This window comes from Kogia breviceps, chromosome 4 (genome assembly GCF_026419965.1).
Source record: "Kogia breviceps isolate mKogBre1 chromosome 4, mKogBre1 haplotype 1, whole genome shotgun sequence".
NCBI classification, from domain to species: Eukaryota; Metazoa; Chordata; class Mammalia; order Artiodactyla; family Physeteridae; genus Kogia; species Kogia breviceps.
In genome coordinates this window covers 3,929,223-3,949,590 of record NC_081313.1, presented here as the reverse complement: position 1 = coordinate 3,949,590, position 20,368 = coordinate 3,929,223, and the positions used below count along the sequence as shown (strand labels likewise).

The following is a 20,368-nucleotide window of genomic DNA, read 5'->3' as shown; positions in this document are numbered from 1 at the left end:
CCCAGTGAGTTCCAAACCACCAAAAACACGGGACTGGATCTCATCCACGCAGGATGAAGGCTAACTCTGAGTACTTCCTCCTGTGGTGGGGTGCAGAGGACTTTTGCCTACTGGCATGGACTGTATGGTTCCAGGAGAAAAGCATCTTACTAGTAAAGATCTCTTAGCTTGGGCACACCTGTGAGTAAAGCTCAGCACATGGAATTGCATTTGGACTCTTCTTCATCTCCTAGCTGGAAACTCGACCACATGGACCAATTACTTTTTCCTTCATAAAGGTATCGATCCCTTGACCTGGGTGAGAGGCTTTTCTGGAAACCTCACCATTAGCCTGTTAATAGAAATCCCATCTCTGAAGTTTGGAGTCTCACTGGTCCCTGATGGGAGGTTCCAGTGGATGAAGTCACTGGAGCTTCCCTAAACTCCCTGGCCCCACAGTTCCCTCCCTGACATCACAGCTCGAGTCTAGTTGGAGAGAATGCTGCAGGACAGGTATGAGCCCTGGACAGGTGGCCTCACTGTACGACCACTGAACCGCTCGACCCCCTGACATTCTGAGCCTCTTGCACAGGAAACAGGTTCCCAACAAGCCTCAATTACCTTCAACCCTGACCGATCTCTCTTTCTTCATGGGTATTAAAGCTAAAAGCCTGAGATGGGGGGAGAGAAATAACCAAGGCAGAAATTCACAGTGAACATGTTTATAAAGGGGTGGAGGAAGCAGCTCTGGGTCAGGAGGGGCGATGGCAACGGGACGTGCGGAGATGGGGTGTCTCCCGGGAAGATGCAAGGACACCGGGACGGGGCTGCCAGGCCTGGAGAGCAGGTGGAGGGCTTGTGGGTGGTTCACACCTGCACCCATAGGTGTGGGCTGAGGGGGCAACTTTTGAACGAGCCTTTTCTTTAAATGTGCACAGAAATACAAGAAAGTCGGAAATTAGCATGCCCACTGCCTGTTGCCCCCACCTGCCCAGTCCCATGGGGACAAATTACATTGTTAGAAGATGCCCGTTTGCATGTCGTGAGCCTCTGCCATCTGGGGTAGAGCACAGAGGGGCTTGCGTAGGGGGTGAGTGTGCAGTCCCCTGCCAGGCACTGGGCCCAGGTGCTGGGTTCTCACCTCATTCCCACTTCCACAAAACTCGGCGCAATGCTGGCCCCGCCCAAACAGGCACACACAGAGCCACCCACAGTGGCTGCTTCTCAGAGCCACAGGGCTTACAGGAGAGAAGCAGATCTTTGTCAAAACCGACTCATCAAGATGCAAAAATGGGGACTGCATGATGTGCTTAATTGCAAATCTCATCACGCGCCTAGAAATGAAAGGCGGTCGAAACAAGTCCACTGGCCCATTCAGTCTATGTATCGATTAGTTTTGCTTCTGAGACACTATCTGATTGCAAACAATTTTGTGTGGATGTAATACTTTGCCAGCAGCCTTGAACCTACAAAAACACCCTGAGACCCCAAATCCAACCCCTGAGACCAAGAGGCTGGAATCTACCTCCACGATCAATGTTTCATTGGTTGGCCCAGGGGAGGTTAAGCTTTCGGGCTCCCTGTAGGACCGTCTGTAGTCGAAGGCAGTTCCTGAAAACTTGTATCGGCCGGGCCAGTCCACTGTCCAGTGTCCATTCAGGTAGTATTTTTTGAGTGCATTTCGCACAGAAATGTAGGAGGTAGATACATTCATTTCATAGATGCGAATACTCCGGGCTCCAGAAGGAATAATGACCATCTGGTAATACTCTAGAGCAAAGGAGACAGGAAGGAGGAGGATGTGATGCTTCACTCAGTACTGCCAAGGCAAATCCCTAAGCAAACCTTGAGAATTCTATTCTCCATAACCAAACCTTGAGAATCAGAATTTGGAAACTGGAGATCTGTTTTGGCAATCCAGTTGCATGAGTCCTATAAATGAGTTTGTTTTTTTTTCTTTAATTGGAGCAGAGCTATTGTAATATTCACTGTTTCTAAAAGCCACTTGAATTCAAATACCCTAGCAACCACTTCCAATCAAAACAGAAGGTTTGAGAAGCAAAGCAGGCAAGGAGTCTGTGTAGGGCTCTCAGGACTCTGTCTGAGAGCACTGTCTGCACTACACCTCCCATCCTTCCCACCAGGTGGTTCCTTTCGCTCTTTGCTCAGCCAGGAAGGCAGCTCCGGTGGGTGGACTCACGGTTGGCACGGTGCTGCTTGGCATAGAGGCCCCTGTGCGTTGTGCAGCTGGAGTTATTTCCCCGGCACACACCGCAGGAGTCTTCCACAGCATCGGATCCCAGCACATCGTCACATCCCACTCTCTGTGGGACCCACGAGGCCACGTGTCGTTCATGAAAGACAAGACAACAGGGGCGAAGTCACAAACCTTTTCCTGTCGAGTTGAAAGTTTCACCAACACGGGAGAGTTAACAAATATTTATTGGATACCCAGTATGTGCACTGCAAGACTGTCAACTACGCTTCCATCCAAAGGAGGAGACCTTCGCGTGGCAAACATACCCTGTCCTCTTTGGAATTGCTACACGACTGTCCTACACTGAGCCCAGAATTAAACCTATCGGGTTGTCATGTTGGAGACGTGGGTAAATTTCAGACCGATATAAAGCACTTAGCGCAAATGACAAGCAATGTGGCCTCACGAGGTTCCACTGGAATTCGCCTTGTGCTTTTCTGAATCACCTTGTGCAGAGGCAAAGAACGCACACAGGCCACAGGGCGATTATTCCCAGCAATAAATTATGTAAAAGGCACATTTGGCTACTGTCTAGAATTTTAGCAGCTGTTTATATATTCTGTGATGCTTGCCAATTTTACATTTCCTAGCAAAGAATACAGGCTAGCTATGTAAAAAATCCATTCGGAAATGATGGATGAACTAGAGTCCACAATCCCTTGTTTGAAATCCTAGGGCCAGATGCATTTCAGAACTCAAGAGTGTTTTGGATTGTGGGAAGGTAATTAACACGCATATGACGTGAGAGTCCCTGCAGGGCTCCGGACAGCAACGATGTTTCTAAAATGCGTATCTCTACATCTCTACAGTGAGCAGGATACACGTAACTGAAGATACTCGCACCAATTCAAGGCAGTTTTGCCACCAGATAAAGTCAGGTCGGCTTATCTTTTACAGTCAAATAAACTTTCCGTTTCACACATCTTTGGATTTCAGAATTACAGATAAAGGACCGTGATACTGTATCATTAAGAATACATAACAACAATGACATATTTAACAAATCAGCTGATAATTAGACACAATGGGTGGACAGTTGAGCATTTTCAGGCTGAAAGAGATCCGAACAGAATCATTTAGTCTAATCTTCATGCATTCCAACGATTACACTGAGGGTCTGAGTGTATGACTCAACTCTACTGCGGTCATGGTCTACACCTTAGAGAAAATCAGACCTGGGACCAAGGTCTTTGGACTCCACTGAATACGAATATTGAGTAACTTCTTCACTGAAAAGCCCATTATTTACATGCAATGTATCTGACCATTGCGTGTAACACCCTCCCTTTGTTTATAATAAAAGTCTTCCTACATCTCATTTCTGTGCCTGGTAACAAGCTCAGAACTTTGCGTTCACTTAGTCGCCTATCTTTCCCAGCCTGTGCCCCGAGTCCCTCTCCAACAGAAGTGAGGCTGCCGATTTCCTGAGACCCCCTCAACAGCTGTGAAGCGGACCCTGTCCTCTGTGCTGTCCCTGCCTTCATTTACTGTGGCGCCACTGCCCGGCTACCGCCGTCTGACTGGGCGACGCTACGCACCCGCGGTCCCAGTGCCTTCCACAGGGACATGTGGATAAAGAACCCAAGTCCTCATCCCCGCAGCAAATGGCCCTTTGCGAGCTTCTCCCCTTTGCTCACCTCCTCGACACCCCCCAGCTTTGGCCTGCCTCTGGGTACTCGGACCCCTGAACTGGTTGCTACCTTCCTACGATTTCTTGTACCCCTGTGTCCCCCTCCCTGCTTCTCCAGCACCCCTCTTCCCTTTCCCTTCCCTGAGGAACCTAAGCTCCACCCTTCCCCCCAGCGTGCTCTCTGCACACCCCTCCATTGCCACGAGCCGCTGCCTGTCTCCATAGATGTTCATCTGGCTTTCTCTCCCTCTGGGCTGTGACTTGGAGGGAAAGGGTGTGTTTTAAATGTCTGGTCTCTCTAGCCCCTTACAGGATGCCTGGAGTAAAGCAGACTGTTGGGAGATGTTTGTTGAATGAATGAATGATCATTATTACCTCACATATCCCATCTATACAAACATTACGGCTATCCTCCGAGCATGGAGTCCCATCTTTGACTTTATTTGACAAAGAAAAGAAGAAATCAAATCCTTCTGCGATACAGTAGAGTTTGCATAAGTCCTGATCTTAAAAAGAAATACACACACAAACACAAATAAGAAAGATACTTAAGCTCTGATCATTTTTTTGCTCTAAAGTTTAGATAGACTTTTTTTTCTTTTTTGCCCATAAAATAACTCCCACACAATAATACATTGCAAAGACATTTTTATAAATTGCCTCTTTAGGCTTGGTTTTTCCCCTTGAATTTTTAAAGATATTTTTTAAAGCTTCACTCTTAATTTGTTTTTGACTGTGTCCTTTATCAGTCCTTGCTCTGTACACAGTGGTTGGCACATAGTAGGCATTCAATAAACATTTGTTGACTTGAACTACGTGACTGTTCAACTATTTTACTAGTATAATTAATTACTCTTTCTAGAAATGCAAAAAGTCACTACTATTTTGTAGCAATACACAAAGTTCTTACAAATAAAGTGTAATAAAATACTTAAAATAATCACAAAATTTCTTAATAGCTAATGCATTTACTAAAATACATAGTATTTTTAAACTGATAAATAGAATAACTTTTGGATGAAATCTCCAGAGAACATTGTTTTTTAAATAAATATAATGGATTGTCAAAAAACACTGATGCATGGAGAATATAGGCCTCATTATATACTTCAGATTGGCAGATCAAGTTCACATACTCTCTCGGTAATCCATTTCAAGGATTTATGATTTATAGGGCTAACATGAACTTTTGTAGAAACCTTTATTTTTTCCCTTTGTTCTCTTCTTGGTAAAGAAGAGAACAGTTGACAATAAAAATTTATCTGCCTTAGGAGTTTTCACAGGCCCGAGACTCATGCACAAATATTTTCTTTATAGTGCAGGATAAAAGACCCAACTGAATAATTCTACGAATCAAATTTAATATGTGCTTCCAAAATTAATGAATTTATTTACTGCAGACTAGCAAAGCCAGGAATAGCACACAGATTTTTTGACCCCAATTTCGAAGTTCTTTCGATTTTCTCCTGTGTCTTTGTTTCTCACTGGCTTCATTTTTCTTAATTTTTACTTAAATTTTAGGAGTAAAAACCCAACAAGAAAAGCTTTGTTTGGAACTGCTTAAATTTTCCTTCCAGAATTTGCTGATTCCGTAAAACTCTCACCATGGTAACATTATATATATTGGGATGGTAAAAGTTAAGTGCCACATGAGATGGCTCAACGTATGTACTTCTCCAGTGTTTCTTGGACAATACGGTGCTCTCATTTCCAAAGAATGAGATGATTAGGTGTGCTTTGAATTTATCTTCCAATTATGCTACTTGAGCTACTGAGTTCAAGTTACAAGGACAATACATAGTTCTCTTCAACTGGAGAGTAAAATCTTATATATGGTACAAATAAACTTCCTGGTTTATAAATTGTAGATCAAGACTTTCCAGATATGGAGTATATTATTTGATTTTCCCAAAGACATGAATTTGCTTTCATTCTCCGGCAATAATGAGTGTTCGATGGGTGACACACTCATCACCATATCACCATCAACTACCATAACTTGCATTAAAAAAGAATTGATTCATGACCAATACATCGTCTACTTTGAGTGCTTTACCACTTCTTTACAGACTTCATGGTACTTTGCACATGCTCTCTATCTTGTTTGCTTTTATTCTGAGCCCACAGCTGGTCAAGTTTAGATAAGATGCCAGTGGCCTTGGGGCAGGCAGAATCAAACTAGCAACAGGAAGAGAACCCGTGACGTTGCCCTAACGGCAATTCGGTCTATCTGGATGCACGCTATTGATCACACAGTTCTTTAAAGAGTAAAGAAGTCCGAGGCTGCCACCAGGAAGTGGGATTTGAGATTTACCTTCTACGTGGGTGTACGGCTTCCACTTGTAGTACCAGCCTCGGAACGGTTTGCTATTGTACTCAGCACACTGCAGGGCGCGGAAGTCGACACTGTTATGGGGACATTTCTGACTGTTGCAAAGCTTCAGAGTTCGCGTGGAGCCCGCACAAAACTTCCCTCCATTCGATGGTCTGCAATGTATAGTCCACAGTGAGAAACCTTGCCTTTGAATGGCTCCTCACCCCTCCCTTGAAATGAGGCTTATTAGGGAGATGGAGCCGATAATGTTAGAGATACTTACGGTCACCAGTTAAAAGAAGTGCATTCCTAAGAAGTCACTGGCATTTTCTTACATAGTAACGATATGGGTAGTATTTTCCTTTTCGATTGAGTGTGCAAATAATCGCGACATTGGTAGAACAGGTTAGAATTTGGGAAGTGAGTGTGCACGTATCTGCTCGGCTCCCTGTAGGGGGCGGGGCGAGCATCGTGTCCTCCGAATTCCATAAAGGAGGGGGTGACTACAGGAGGGCAGCTGGGAAAAGCAGAACAGAGACTGAAATTCAACGACTTCGCTGTCCAGATGGCAACTTTTTTTCCCCTACCAGCCTCCTGGCGACAAGGCGAGGACACCGGACGGGGACAGAACACGCGCTCGTCTTCTACTGGTTGGAAGAGGCAGCAAACAGCCCCCTCACCCCTTAGAATTCACGTGGACACACCAGCGCCAGAGCACCCTGTCGAGGCAGGGGACCAATCAGGTCTCATGCGTTAAAGACAGGACTGAAATAAATCATTTTACTTAGTCTTAACATAAGTTAAACGCATATAGGTGCAAAAGGAGAACTGAAAAACCCCTTCATTCCACTGCATTGGTGACAGCTTTTCACATCCTCGTCTTCTACAGAAGACACACTGAGACCACATGTTGTGAAGGGAAAGATATTTGATGAAAAACCAAGACTTTGGTTTTCTCACATGAAAAAATTGTTCTCACTGATTCGTATCTATTGATTTGTGCTCTCTATACTTATGATTTATCTCCTTATTTTAGGCAGAACCTTGGTATTTCATGTAAGCATGGTTAAAATCCAGTTCTTGAATATCCCTGTCGGCTCCGTTACTTTTGCGGTGATCAGGTAGTTTTAAGCATCTTAAATTATACCACAGAGACATCGTTGTACGATAAATGCTTGAGTAAAAGGGCGTTCTGACATAGCGTTCTTTCACAGTAATATGGGGAGTACAGAATTATTTTCACGGAGCTTATGTCCACACGCTGTCTGGAAAGTTTGTAGCAGAGAGATGGGTGTTGATGAGGAGGGAGGTCCAGGGCTCTCACCTGGGGTTGGTGCAGAGCCGGTCCCTGTGAGACACCCCTCCTCCGCAGGTCCTGGAGCAAGGAGACCAGGGAGACCAGTCTGACCAGTGGCCGTGGGTGGGCTTGGGGCCTTCGTCACCATATTTCACACACTGCCCTCCGCGGCACCACTGAAAATTAAAAAAGACCCAAACAGTGATATGACTTGTGGGTAGAGAGTAGGTACATCACTACTGCAATGCTGAGCCGTGGGGAGTCTGGTCACATAGGCAGAGACATCAGCAAACCTACCCTCAGGTAGCCCATGATAAAAATAAAAAACATTTAATGCAGCTTCTTTTCTTCTTTCCAGACCTAGCCTTGTTCTATAAATCCACATAAAGGGAAGGGACAGGGCAAAATGATTTTCAGATGTCTGTAGGAGCTGCTGGCATCTAACCCGTGTAGTTAAGTCGTGTTGCAGGAACACTCAGTCCAATTGTTCACCTCGCAGGTGGATGAGCTCTAACCTTTCCTGGAAACAACGCTCCCTTCACCTCTCGCTGTCGGAACAGACTGACTGTCAGGCAGAAAAATCCAGCTGGAGGTTCCATGTGGCTCAACACCTTGTCGTTTCTGGCTGGTGCTCTGTGCTTTTGCTCCAAAGCACCTGGGCTGGGAGCCTGGAGGTTGTAAGTGATGCATGTCAGAGGTCACACAGCTTTCTAAGGACACGAAACAACCCACACAGGGCTCCTCCTGTCCCTACGAGGCTGGAGATGCTATCAGCTCCCCTTTCTCCAGAGAAACGTTCATAGATGTTAATCCTGCTAAAATCTACATGGTTTCTTCACTTCCACCACAAGCAAAAACTACACAAGATCTAGCGTGCATTCAATGGTGTTGGTTTTCCCCCTGATGGACCCATTCACCGGGCACAACTGACATTCTGCCAGCAAAACATTGTGTAGGAGTCTATAAAATTAATAGTTTTAGAAGAGCAAAACCAACCTATCAATATTGATATGATTGCTGAACCGTTTAAGGTCCCTTGCAGTACTTGGTGTCTACCGGATGAATTCTTCTTGAGATGCACAAGCTGCTGGGTTTTAAAGTCACTTGGATAATTCCTCTGTTGTGGTCATAGTTAAGCCAATAACTTGACTTAAAGCCTAAATGGAACCTATTTAGGTTAGATTGTTTCATTTTGCTTGGGATGTTTATGAATTACTTTAATAAAATTTGGTCTAGTTTTGTTTTAAAATTACAGAAAATGTCTACTTTTGAAAAAAATTTAGTTTATCCTTTTAGTTTTTAATAAAAGTAATTATAGACAGACTAGTATTTCCTTTTCTTTCATAAATGACCCCATGTTACCCACATCTTTTCCATCCTGCTTTTTCATTTAACAACATGTTCTGTAGTTCATTCCACAGAAGATAGACACATCCCTCCTTCCTCCGTTGCAGTTACAAAACGTTCCATTAGGTATATTTCCAACCAGTCCCCTTCTGATGGACATTTGCAGCATTTCCAGGCTTTTGCTTTGATAATTACTGCTGCAATTAACAGTCTTACAAATGCATTTTTTTTTTGGTTTTTGCCAGAGTATCCTTTTTTTAATTGAAGTATAGTTGATTTACAATGTTATGTTAGTTTCAGGTGTACAGCAAAGTGATTCAGTTATACTTATATATAGAGCCATTTTTTTTTCAGATTCTTTTCCCTTATAGGTTATTAAGAAATATTGAGTATAGTTTCATGTGTTATACAGTAGGTCCCTATTGGCTATCTCTTTTGCATCCAGTAGTGTGTATGTGTTAATCCTAAACTCCTAATTTACACCCCCTTTCCCTTTGTTAACCATAAGTTTGTTTTCTTTGTCTGTGGGTCTTTTTCTGTATAAGTAAGTTCATCTGTATCATTTTTTAGACTCCACATATAAGCTATATCATATGATATTCATCTTTGTCTGGTTTACTTCACTTGTATGATCATCTCTAGGTCCATTCACGTTGCTGCAAATGGAATTATTTCATTCTTTTTTATGGCTGAGTAATATTCCATTGTATACATGTGCCACATCTTTATCCATTCATCTCTCGATGGACATTTAGGTGGCTTCCATGTCCTGGCTACTGTGAATAGTGCTGTTATGAACACTGGGGTGCATGTATCTTTTCAAATTATGGTTTTCTCCGGATATATGCCCAGGAGTATCCTTAAGTGACTATCCTTAAAAATTATTTAAGAAAACTTTTTGAGATTCTGAGGAGAAAGCACTACATCTTCTCCCAAGGAGGTTGGGGGGAATGCCTAGGTGCACGTAGACACACAAACACGGATCCGCATACATATAATTTTGAGGCTAATTTCATGCAGATCACAGACCTGTGGAGCCAGTCAGTGGGGTGGTTGGGGGTAAGACCCTTGTGTGAAATAGACACATAAAGTGTCCGCTGAAGCACCAGTTGTATTTCTGAGAACAATCCCACGTTTATCACAATTTTACATTTTACCGACAGAGAGTGTTCCTGATGAAAGAGGCTTTATCTCGGACGGTGTGATGTCACGATAAGGCTCACACCCTGTTGCGATACTGTTCAAGGAATCCACTGCCACACTTAAACCCCGTACAGACAGGGCGGCAGCAAAAGGCACAAGAACGTACACCGTTCTTGAGGTGAAAACGAGCCCTGCGTATCACCTCAACTAGGTGTGTGACCTGGGGCACTGACTCAGGTGCCCTGAGCCCGCCCGTCCTCCTGTGAACATCAGGGAGGAGGGAGACCACCAGACTGGCTTGTTACAAAGACCCAACGCAATGACACAGGCCAAGTGCCTCAGACCACTTGCAACACAATCACAAAGTGAGAGCTGGTTTAATTTTCTACCAGGGATCATTAAAGAACCGGAATCTGCTTCAGCACGCATACGGGCTGTGGTTCTGCCCCCTGTTCTGGATTTCTCATGGCATGAGAGCAGAGAAACCGAGTGTCTTTTTCCTGGAAGAGTTCTTTGGTGTACAGTGGGGGGCTGCCCTAGGCTCACCCTCCAGGGTGCCTGTGAGGATTCAACGTATATCATGTTCAGTGCTTCCCACTGAAAGATGCACTGAGCCCTCAGGTTCACCAGCATGCATATCCATGCAGAGTCTCTGTGTCGGTAGCAGATGGAGGAAAATAGGTCCAGGAGAAAGATGCACAGAGCAGTACAGCTGTTGTCAGTTGTCTGCAGCCCATCCACTGCTCTGGAATATTCCAAAGTACTGAGATACTGACTTTTGGTAATGCACGCTTCTCGATCAATAAACCTCATGGACCAGTGATACAGGACGACACAATTAACACGAAAGGGGGCTTTTACATGAACTTCGGATGCTTGTCCCAGCACGGCCACTGGGCAGCCATTCAATCCTGGGCAGAACACTCAATGCTGTGTAATTTGTAGGCATCCAGTCCGGCTTAATGTGCTCTAATTCTTTTCAATAGGGGGAAACACCAGGAAAAAATATTTTAAAATACCAATGAAAACCACTTTAATTGCTTTCAAGGTAAATAGAACGTAACAAGAATATATGGGTAGCATCACAGCTGTAACTTCATCCAAGGAAAGTAGCAGATTTTAAAGAAAGTAGGACACCTGGAGACCCACACCGTACCTGTGTGAACCATCACCAAGGCAACAATGGAAGGACTGCCAATCTTTCCAGAAATAGGCATAATTTTGCAAACTATCAGATTTGCAAAATTTGATCAATTTTAGTCAGTTATGTGCAAAGAGTCGTGATCACCTGCAGCTAATGTTCAGGTAAATCCCCTGGTATCCCACCATGGCTGGTATTTCCACATTGCAGTACCTCAGCAAATCTATTTTCTCTTCCAAGAAACTAAAAGCATTTTAATTAGACGTTTTTGTTATGGATTAATTTACTGCTGCCTACATCCCTAGAAGGATTTAAATATCAGTCTCACCCTGGGAAAGTATGAAGATACAGCATATTAACATGTGTAGGATGGATGGTTGCTGGGTGCTATTCTTAAGCAAATTTACTTCACTTCTCTTCATTTCCTCAGTCAAGTTTGCAATAATTTAACCCAAAAGCATTATGTTAGCCTTGTTTCCTAATCATTTAAACCTTTTCTATTTGTATTCACATTTAAATATGTTTATGGTATGATACGTTTGCTTTGGACTTTAAACATCCTGGATCAATGAAATTCAGGCATAGATTTTCGTTCTCATTAGCATCACTAAAAAGTTCAGATACATATGGATAAAAATGGTTACAGTGACAATTTGGTTCCAATATATTTCTATCTTTATCAATAGGCTTTTATATTCTGAAAAAAATACCATCACAGGTTAAATCAAAAGGATTAAAAGATTATTCTTGAGTGTTAAGAGGATTTATTTTTAAGTGTTAATGACAGAATTGTCATTGTCTCCCAGTTAGTAATAAACTTGCTGTCTCATGAATTTCTTCTTTCCCCCCCAAGAGCACCTCTCTCATTTTCACAGGAGCAGCAATAGGTCAGACGGACCTATTCCACAGTCTTCAAGCTGACTCTTTGGGGCTTTAACAGAACTGCTGAATGCTGGTTCTTTGTTTGATTAAAAGGTGGTCAAGAGTTTAACATTTTCCTTCATTAAACAGATTCAGCCATCACCTGTTGCCTGACAGTTATGTCTATTTATTCCAGGCAGCTCATCAATTATATCACTGGAAAGGTATGAAGGGGAGTCCTCTTCATAGTATTAATATCAATTAACACAATCTTTGGACATGGGTATAGATATGGACATATATATCAGAAAGGTGGGCTTACAAAATACCAAGGCAAGCGGAGGAAAGATGCATGGTTGAAAGGTTGACATCTGAATATGATGTATGTACCTAAGACTAGCTTCTTACCCTGTCACGCCCACAAGTTGTGCCTTCTGCCGCTGGCATAAATTTAGTCTCACACTTCCTCCCGATCCGGTGGCACCACAGGGCTTTACAGATATCCTAAAGGAGAAAAAAAAGCTCATTAGTGTTACAAATGATCCACACAACTCTGATAAAATATCACTGAAAAATTTAAGGGAAAAACAACTGATATAATTTGAAAGCTGACATCTACTTAGGCATACGTGAATATGATAGAGTGAGGACCTAGAAGACTCATGTTCTAGACTTGCTTCAATTTAATTCTATCCATGAAGCTCTATTTATTTATATTTATTCATCATACATTTAACAAAATCACACTTTCTAAATTAAAAAGTAAAATATGCTTAATCCAGGCACTGAAGAAAACTGCGAAAAATTAAAATGAAAAAACCCAGTAAAACCTAACATTTTATTTTTATTTTATTTTTTTGCCGTACGTGGGCCTCTCCCGTTGCGGAGCACAGGCTCCGGACGCGCAGGCCCAGCGGCCACGGCTCACGGGCCCAGCCGCTCCGCGGCACGTGGGATCTTCCCGGACCGGGGCACGAACCCGCGTCCCCTGCATCGGCGGGCGGACTCTCAACCACTGCGCCACCAGGGAAGCCCAAACCTAACATTTTATAATTCATTCTCCATCCTACCTTTCACTAACTTCTCCTTGTCCATTCCTCTATCCAGCTATCCATTCATCCAGCCACCCACTCATCCACCGTCCCCAAATCTTCGATGACGTCCTAGAATATGCCAGTTATCTTACTAGGCAGGAGGTTCCATAAGAAATATGGCCAGACCTACCCTCTCAAGAATGGTCTTAGAGGGATAGATTAGCTGTAAATCACCATGTGGTGCACATGGGGAACATGGGGAGAGGTGCCCCTACAAGGGGAAGAACACAGTGCAGGGTGGGCTTGCCAGGAGAAAAGGGCTTTGCCTGGAGGACCCAGGGAAGGAGTCAGAGAAGATGGACATCTGAGCCAACTCTTGAGTTCAAGGATGGCACATTCAAGGGGGGAGGAATGAAGAGTTCATGCAAAGGAAGATGAGAAGAAGAAAGGCGTGTGCAGAGGAAGGAAGCCCCACACGGCTGATCTGTCAATAAAATAAAACAAGATCTGAGATTTATACACAATAAAGGCCTCTCCAAGTACAAGGAATTCTTTTTACTTCTATATCCTTTTGAGCCCAAAGGAACATCTTAGTGAAGGGAAGTCAGCAGCAGGACTCATGAAATGACGGGACCTTCAAGAATGCTGGTGGTAGCTTCAGCTGCACGTGATGGAAACATTTCTTAAATTATCTGCACAACTGTTCTGGACATTTGAACAAGTGCTGCACTATTTCCCAAGTCATTTAATAGCTGTGTCTACTGGGTGTTTTCGTGTTATAAAGAAAATGCAACACAGCAAAACTTCCACCTAATTTTGCTTGAAAGCTGGCATTTCACGGCACTTGTGCTTTTATTTTCTGTTTCAGTGATGCTAGAGATGTGCTCACAGGAGACTTTCTGCATTGTGTGAGTGAACTCTTGAAGGATTTCCCTTTTAATAATCCATATTAATTTTACCTTCATAAAACTAATTCTCAAATCTCCTTTATAAATGTACTTATTTTATATTTAAAAGTTAAGGCATTTGTTAAAGGCACTGCCTTATATTTTTTTTCTGCTTGTATCTCTCTCACTAATAAGACAGCTTTTCAGAGCATGGGCTGTTCAGAGGCAAAGTGTCAATGTTTTAATTTTGATATCAATTAATTGCTTTTATTTCAAGGTATTCACAGCAACCTCTTAAGATTACAATCACTGTACCACTAAACTTCATTTTCTTGGGAGTCCTCCAGAATCATTAAGTGCTACTGGGGCAAATGTGTCACGCTGGTGGTTAGCGCTTTCCTGGCTCTCATGACATTAATTAGCATGCTGTGCTGGGAGCCTCTCTTCTTGCCCAGAATGGTGGTTAGAGATCAGAGTCATAAGAGGACCTCAAGGCATCCATAAAAGCAGGGGCCTGGGCATCTGTAAGTCCCCACAGAGACAACTGGGAAGCTCTGTTTGCTTCCCGGGATGACATCTTGACAGAAACCAGGATATAAATAAAGCTCCCTTGAAACCTGAACTTGTGGACTCTGGCTTAACATCTGGTTGGAAATATGGTCGATCAAAGCCAGAATCCAGACAGTGGTGCAGGGTAGGCGTACCTGCCCGTGAGCGCTGGTTCAGAGACCTACTGATTTAGGTGGCTGGGTGTGTACACACACAAACAGATGAGCACACGGATGGATGAGTGAATGATACGTGAATGGCGGGTGTGACAGAGATACCTGCTCCTGTGGTTAGGTCACCGGGGCATGGACACAGTGGTCCAGGAGAGGGTCTGGGCTTCCGAGGAGGTAAGCACATCTGGTGTGAATCGGGCATGGCAGACCTGGGCAGGCAGAGTCCCGGTATCCTCCCTGAATGCAACCACCCATCGACTGGTCCTGGGGGCCGAATGAAGCGTCATAGGTAGGTAATGTGCCCAACTCAGGGCCTGGCACCTAACAGGCACCAAACTCATATCAGGGTCCTTTCTCACGTCAAAGGTGTGAGGAGATGTGAGCTCAATCCCAGCCCCCAGACTGGGTTGGTTCATGGCTGTGGCCTGAGGGAGCCAGCGGTACTAAGTCCGGAGGCAGTTTCAGGGATGATGCAAGACGATAAAATAAATGGTGTTTTACAATGTTAAATTATTTTTATGTATTTGTCATCAATACCTGGAACAGTGTTTAGCACCTGGCTGGATTTCAATAAATGCTGTCTGAGTTGAACATCTGTTAGTTTGTTTCCATGGAAACCTTGGACAGAATGAGCGGGAACATTTTTAGTGTAAAATGAAATGAATAGTGATCAGCGAATTGTGATCATAAAAACTTCTAAGATGACTTAAGAGGGTGACCTGATGATATGAAAACACTACACCTGGACTATTACTCAAAGGATTTTCATAATATTCTTACATTGTAGTTTGGGGGAACATTTTGCAGGATAAAGTAATATGGATGGAAGATACTATTGAAGGCAATAGTTTTTAAGTTTTCTAAGTAAGAAGCTCTCAAGTATAGGATGCTGGTGACAGCTCACCACTAAAGCATGTGACTGTAACTCAGTCTGTGCCCAGCTTATGCCATCTGTGTATTTCAGCCTCATTCTGGAAGCTGCTCAATTCCTAATTCCAGGCCTCCAGGCAGAAAGAAATCAGAGTTACATGAGCCTTGAAATATATAATTCATGTTACTGTGTTCCAACATATCAAAAAGGATTCGAGACCTTGGTGCCCTATAGATGTAACTGCTGGTCATTTAATAAGAATGTGACATTCTATCCTGGAAAACAAATAACAATTCTAGTACCTCAAACAATGTTTATTTTATTATCTAAACAACCAAACACCGATTACTTCCTCTCAGTTTTATCATACTTTGACTTAGCTGCTAACTTCTGGACATAATGTACAATGGTTGTATTAAATTCTGCATTATGGTTGCAGGTCATTACATTCTTAATAAAACTTCAGGGTCCTCTTGGAACAAAGACCCTATTAAATCATGGTTCTAGGGCCAGGAAGTTGGAATGCAGTACCTGCTGGCTTGGAGGGTGGGTTCCCAATTTACCAACAGTACCCAGGACACTTAGGTGATCACATTTCAAAGTAATTCTGGCAACTTGCATCTCAGACTGCAGGGTCAGGCCACCAAGCAATGTTGATGAAGCAGAAGAGGAACTTGATAAAGACACAATGTTTAAAATAACTAATACTTGACTTACGAAGAAGAAAGTTGAGGCCCATGTACAGAGTTCACTCTTGCTTTTATCTTTGTTGTTAAGGAATACTGTACTCTCTTCAATGAAGGCTCTCTCACTTGCTATTCCTTCCCATAATTAAGAGCTATGCTCACAATGACTTATTTTGATAATACTGGCTTAGTTAAGTTTAACATTACAACCTACTACCCCAAATAAAACAAACACTTTCAGATGACTGTGCTGGATTTACTGTGGCATTTCCATACTGTGAATAGAATGCCACCAGATTAGTTTTCTCAAACTGTCAGTATCAGACTTTCCAAAAACACAAACTAAAAATGCATACACAAATGATGTTATAATAGGATATATAATTTGTTGCAATTATTTGTTTTTCCAGCAGTGGTGTGCTTTTATCACTAATTTTGATTATCAACAAGTCATCAGTGGACAGAGAAAGCCATGGCCATATACGTGTGTGGATTTATAAACAAGTATGTAAACACCCACACATATACACCAAATACACATCTATTTAATCCAAAAGAAGAATGCATATGCATTCGTGTTATCTCTTAACTTTCCAAACTAAATGGCACGTGGTACTTAAAAAAGGTTCAACCCTGTCTAAAACATCATCCATCCATCTATCACCCTTCCCAGCAAAGTCTTACTGAATGGGCCTTAAGTGCCAAGTGGTGGTTGAGGCACTGGGTAGTTTCCTTGTTATTTATTATTTTATATTCTTCAGTCAGAAAACTTCCAGATCTTTACATTTCAACCTAATAAACCCATTCTCATAAAATTTCAGTAGGAGTTCATTTAAAAAATTAACTTTTATAATTGAGACTTTCTTGAGATGCTTTAATTCATACGGAAAATAAAGAATCTAATTGTCATGCTGTATCTAAAGTTGAGATTCATTATATTAGAGAGTCTGGCCACACAAGTAGAATTTAACTCATAAAAAGAAAAATATGTTAAGTTTAATTGGATTGAAAAACGATTTCACAGCATAGGGAATAAGCTCAAAATATTGACTTTAATGGATATTTTTCAAAAGGTATTTTCTCTACCGTTCATTGTGAAGTAACTGGTCCCACGCTTACTTTTCTACATATAAAAACTATAAAACTGGACAACGTGTATGGGCAGGTTGTTTCAGACTCTTGCAACAAGCAACACAGTACATGGTTCTCAAGAGAAGGGAATTTGTAAGGTGGGCGTCACCTTTGCCCAGCTCTCTGTCTGGGAACACTTTGCTGACCACGGTGCGAAGACATGGTTCCCATGAAGACAACAGCAGTCTCACTGAATGGAGGGTGCACAGATCAGAGTTGGGGCTGCAGAAGTAGCTAGAATTTGTGGGAATGGGACCAGAAAGGAGAAAGCTGCATTGAGTAGGGAGCACCAGAGGTCTCCATGAGGATTTCCTGCAGGTCCTTATCTGGGGAGTGAATGGCTGATGCACAGGATGAGACTCCAAGTGGCCTGGAAGAGGGCAACAGCTTTAGGCTGAAAGCTGATAAGGGCTAGAAGACAGAGGTGCACAACGCTAGGAGACAGCAGTGTAATGGCCACACAAAGTGGAGAGACTTCAGTGAGCATCCCGGGTGTCCACGTCTCATGAGTAAGAACCGTAAACTAGAGTACAGGCCATGCCCTAGGGCTAAGGAAAAACCAGAATAGATGAGCCCTAAGGAAGAGTAAAACAAGCCTCGGGGGATTAAAAAGGATTCACCTATTATAATAACATAATATAAATACATGTAACATAAAATAACAATACGTTACAATATATAATTGTAACATATGTAATATGTTATAAATATATTTTTAAAATGGACATAATAAGTGAACAAATGGGACATTCCCTAGAGAAATATAGACTATAAAAAAAGAACCCAATAGTAATTCTGGAACTGAAACTTAAAATAACCCAAATGCATAGCTTGCTGAATTGTCTAAACAAATGATTAGAAATGTTAGAAGAAAGATACAAATGATGACAAACATTTTATCAGAAACAGCTGAGTCCAGATGAAAATGGAATTATATCTTTAAAGTGTCTAAAGGAAAAAAAAAGAATAAACTGTTTAGAATTCTGTACTCAGAAAAAGTGTTCTTCAAAACTGAGGGTGAGTTAATGACATTTTCAGATAAAGAAAACCTGACAGACTTTGTGGCCACAGATTGTGTTACAAGAAATGCTAAAGGAAGTTTTTCATCCCCTAAGGAAATGATACAATTTGAAACTGATCTATAAGAAAGCATAAATAATAAATGGCAAACGTGGGTAAATATAAAAGATGACCCTATTTTATTTAAAAGCAACCCATTATTTTAAAACAAAAATTTTAACATTGCGTCATGTGGCAGAATGCATAGAAATAAAATACATGATGACAATAGTACATACTGTGAAAGAGGGATACATGGACTTATTTGTTGTAAGGATTCTGAATTTTGCATAAAGTGACATGATGCTAATTCTCTGTAGGTTGTAAATTAAAGATGCAGCTGTAATCTCTAGAGGAACCACTAAAAATACATGAAAATATAGCTAAAAAGCGAATTGATGCAAAAATAGAATTTTTAAAAGCATGTTTAATCCAAAAGAAAACAAACAAACGAAAAAGGAATGAGAACAATAGGAAACAAATATCAAAATGGCAGACTTAAATCCACTATGTCAATAATTACATTAAATATAAATGGATTAAGCATCCCAGTGGAAGGCTATAGATTGTTCAACTGGATAGAAAAGCAATGCCAAACTAAAGGATGTTACGACAGACATATTTTATATAAAAACACAGAGAAATGGGAAGTAAAAGCGTGGAGAAAGATATCATGCAAAGAGTATTCCTAAATAAGCTGATGTAGCTGTATTAACAGAAGATGAAGTATAATTCAAGGGAAATTAACATTATCAAAGATAAAATAAAGTTATTGTATATTAATGAAAGAGTCAGGAAGATATAAAAATCCTAAATGTGTATGCACCTAAATACCCAGCTTCAAAATATACAAAGCAAAAACTAATAGAACTAATGGGAGAAATAGAAATATACATAATCTTTGTTAGAGACTTTAACACTCATATCTATTAAATTGTTACATAACAAGTACCAAATATTGCAGAGGATATAGAAGCTATAAACAATATTATCAGACAAATTAACAAAATAGATATATCTAGAACAGTATACCTGACCACTGCAGAATTCACAATTCTTTCAAGTGGCCACAGAATGTTCACCGGGGTAGACCAAATGCTGAGCTATGAAATATGTTTCAATAAATTTCAAAAGTATACTTATAGGGTATATTCTCTGATAAAATTGAACAAAATTAGAAATCAAAATTAATAAGCTGTCTAGAGAATCACCAATTATTTGGTAGTTAAAGAGTGTCCTCCTAAATAATGCATGGGTTAAAGAAGAAATCACCACTTAAATTAGAAAATATTTCATAGCTAATAATATGAAAGATTCAACATCTAAAAGTGTTCAGGATATATGTTAATAATGCTGCTGAGAAAAAAAATTACTAGCTTTAATTATAGTTAAATGGCTATATTAGAAAAGAAGAAATTTTTAAAGTCAGTGATCCAAGTTTATCCCATAAACAGCAAGGAAAAGAAAGTCATATTAAGCCTTAGTATGTAATAAGGACAAAACAGACATTAATGAAATAGAAAAGAACCCAACAAATATTTCTGTTAAAAATTAATAAAGATAAATACTGATGTTTTGAAAGGACTAATTCATCTGATAAACTTCTAGTTAGACTGACCAAGAAAAGAGATAAAGAAACACATGTTACCATTATCAGGAACGGAAGAGGAAATGTCACTATAGATCTTTCCATCATTCAAGGGATAAATGAGAATATTACAAACAACTTTTGGTAACCCCCTCCCCCCCAAAAAAAAAACCCAGGTAAAACAAAAAAATTCATTGGAAAAGGTCTCTTCCTGTGTCATTTTTTGATGTTTAATTTTTTTTTCCAATGAATCTGATCAGTCTAGCTGGGAATTTCTTCTGCATAAACCTACATGTGTTAGTGTAGTTGAATTAGTGATTACGGAAACCTTCCCACAGATTGGATTCACTGGTAAGTTCTAAGAAAACTTTAAGGAAGAAACGATAGAAATTTTATTACAAGCTCTTCAAGAAAGCAAAGG

General features: G+C 41.3%; 1 protein-coding gene across 1 annotated transcript in view; it reads right to left on the bottom strand.

Moving 5' to 3' along the window:
• The window catches only part of ADAMTS16 (ADAM metallopeptidase with thrombospondin type 1 motif 16), a 158,300-nt gene that overhangs the window by 71,658 nt on the left and 66,274 nt on the right, over positions 1 to 20,368 (bottom strand). The window contains exons 11-16 of the mRNA XM_067033287.1: positions 12,378 to 12,473; positions 7,505 to 7,653; positions 6,181 to 6,353; positions 4,242 to 4,372; positions 2,180 to 2,303; positions 1,505 to 1,749 (exon numbers count right to left, since the gene is read on the bottom strand). Coding sequence (XP_066889388.1) covers positions 1,505 to 1,749; positions 2,180 to 2,303; positions 4,242 to 4,372; positions 6,181 to 6,353; positions 7,505 to 7,653; positions 12,378 to 12,473 — 918 coding nt within the window. The remainder of the gene's footprint in view (positions 1 to 1,504; positions 1,750 to 2,179; positions 2,304 to 4,241; positions 4,373 to 6,180; positions 6,354 to 7,504; positions 7,654 to 12,377; positions 12,474 to 20,368) is intronic.